This window comes from Brassica oleracea, chromosome C3 (assembly GCF_000695525.1).
Source record: "Brassica oleracea var. oleracea cultivar TO1000 chromosome C3, BOL, whole genome shotgun sequence".
Classification (NCBI taxonomy): domain Eukaryota; kingdom Viridiplantae; phylum Streptophyta; class Magnoliopsida; order Brassicales; family Brassicaceae; genus Brassica; species Brassica oleracea.
The window spans coordinates 25,691,686-25,692,390 of record NC_027750.1 but is presented as its reverse complement, the minus strand read 5'-3'; the positions used below and the strand labels follow the sequence as shown (position 1 = coordinate 25,692,390).

Genomic DNA, 705 nt, shown 5'->3' with positions numbered 1-705 from the left:
ATGTGCACAAGGGAAACTCATAACTAGGCCATCACCAGCCAAGGTTAATTATAACTAGGCCATCACCAGCCAAGGTAAATTTTCTGGAAAGGATCCAAGGAGATATATGTGGACCAATACACCCACCTTGTGGGACGTTTAGATACTTCATGGTCCTCATTGATGCATCGACCAGATGGTCGCATGAATGTCTACTATCCACTCGGAACCTAGCCTTTGCACGGCTGCTTGCTCAGATGATAAGGCTGAGAGCACATTTTCCAGACTTTCCTCTTAAGACTATACGTCTAGACAATGTTGGTGAATTCACGTCCCAGGCGTTTAATGAATATTGTATGTCCATGGGAGTAAAATTAGAACACTCCGTGGCACATGTCCATACACAGAACGGCTTGGCCGAATCCTTCATTAAACGTATCCAGCTGATAGCCCGTCCATTGCTTATGAAGTCTCAACTTCCGGTATCAGCATGGGGACATGCGGTTTTACATGGAACAGAACTGATTCGCATCAGGCCATCTAGTGAGCATAGATATTCACCATCCCAACTACTTATGGGTCATGAGCCAGACGTGTCACACATCAAAACATTTGGATGTGCCGTCTACGTTCCAATTGCTCCACCACAGAGAACTAAAATGGGACCGCAGAGGAGGATGGGAATATACGTAGGATATGAATCCCCAAGCATTATAAAGTATCTTG

At 45.1% G+C, this 705-nt stretch overlaps 1 protein-coding gene across 1 annotated transcript in view; it reads left to right on the top strand.

Moving 5' to 3' along the window:
* Positions 1–523, top strand: part of LOC106330236 — a 2,087-nt gene extending 1,564 nt beyond the window's left edge. The window contains exon 2 of the mRNA XM_013768741.1: positions 423–523. Coding sequence (XP_013624195.1) covers positions 423–523 — 101 coding nt within the window. The remainder of the gene's footprint in view (positions 1–422) is intronic.
* Positions 524–705: the final 182 nt, after the last annotated feature.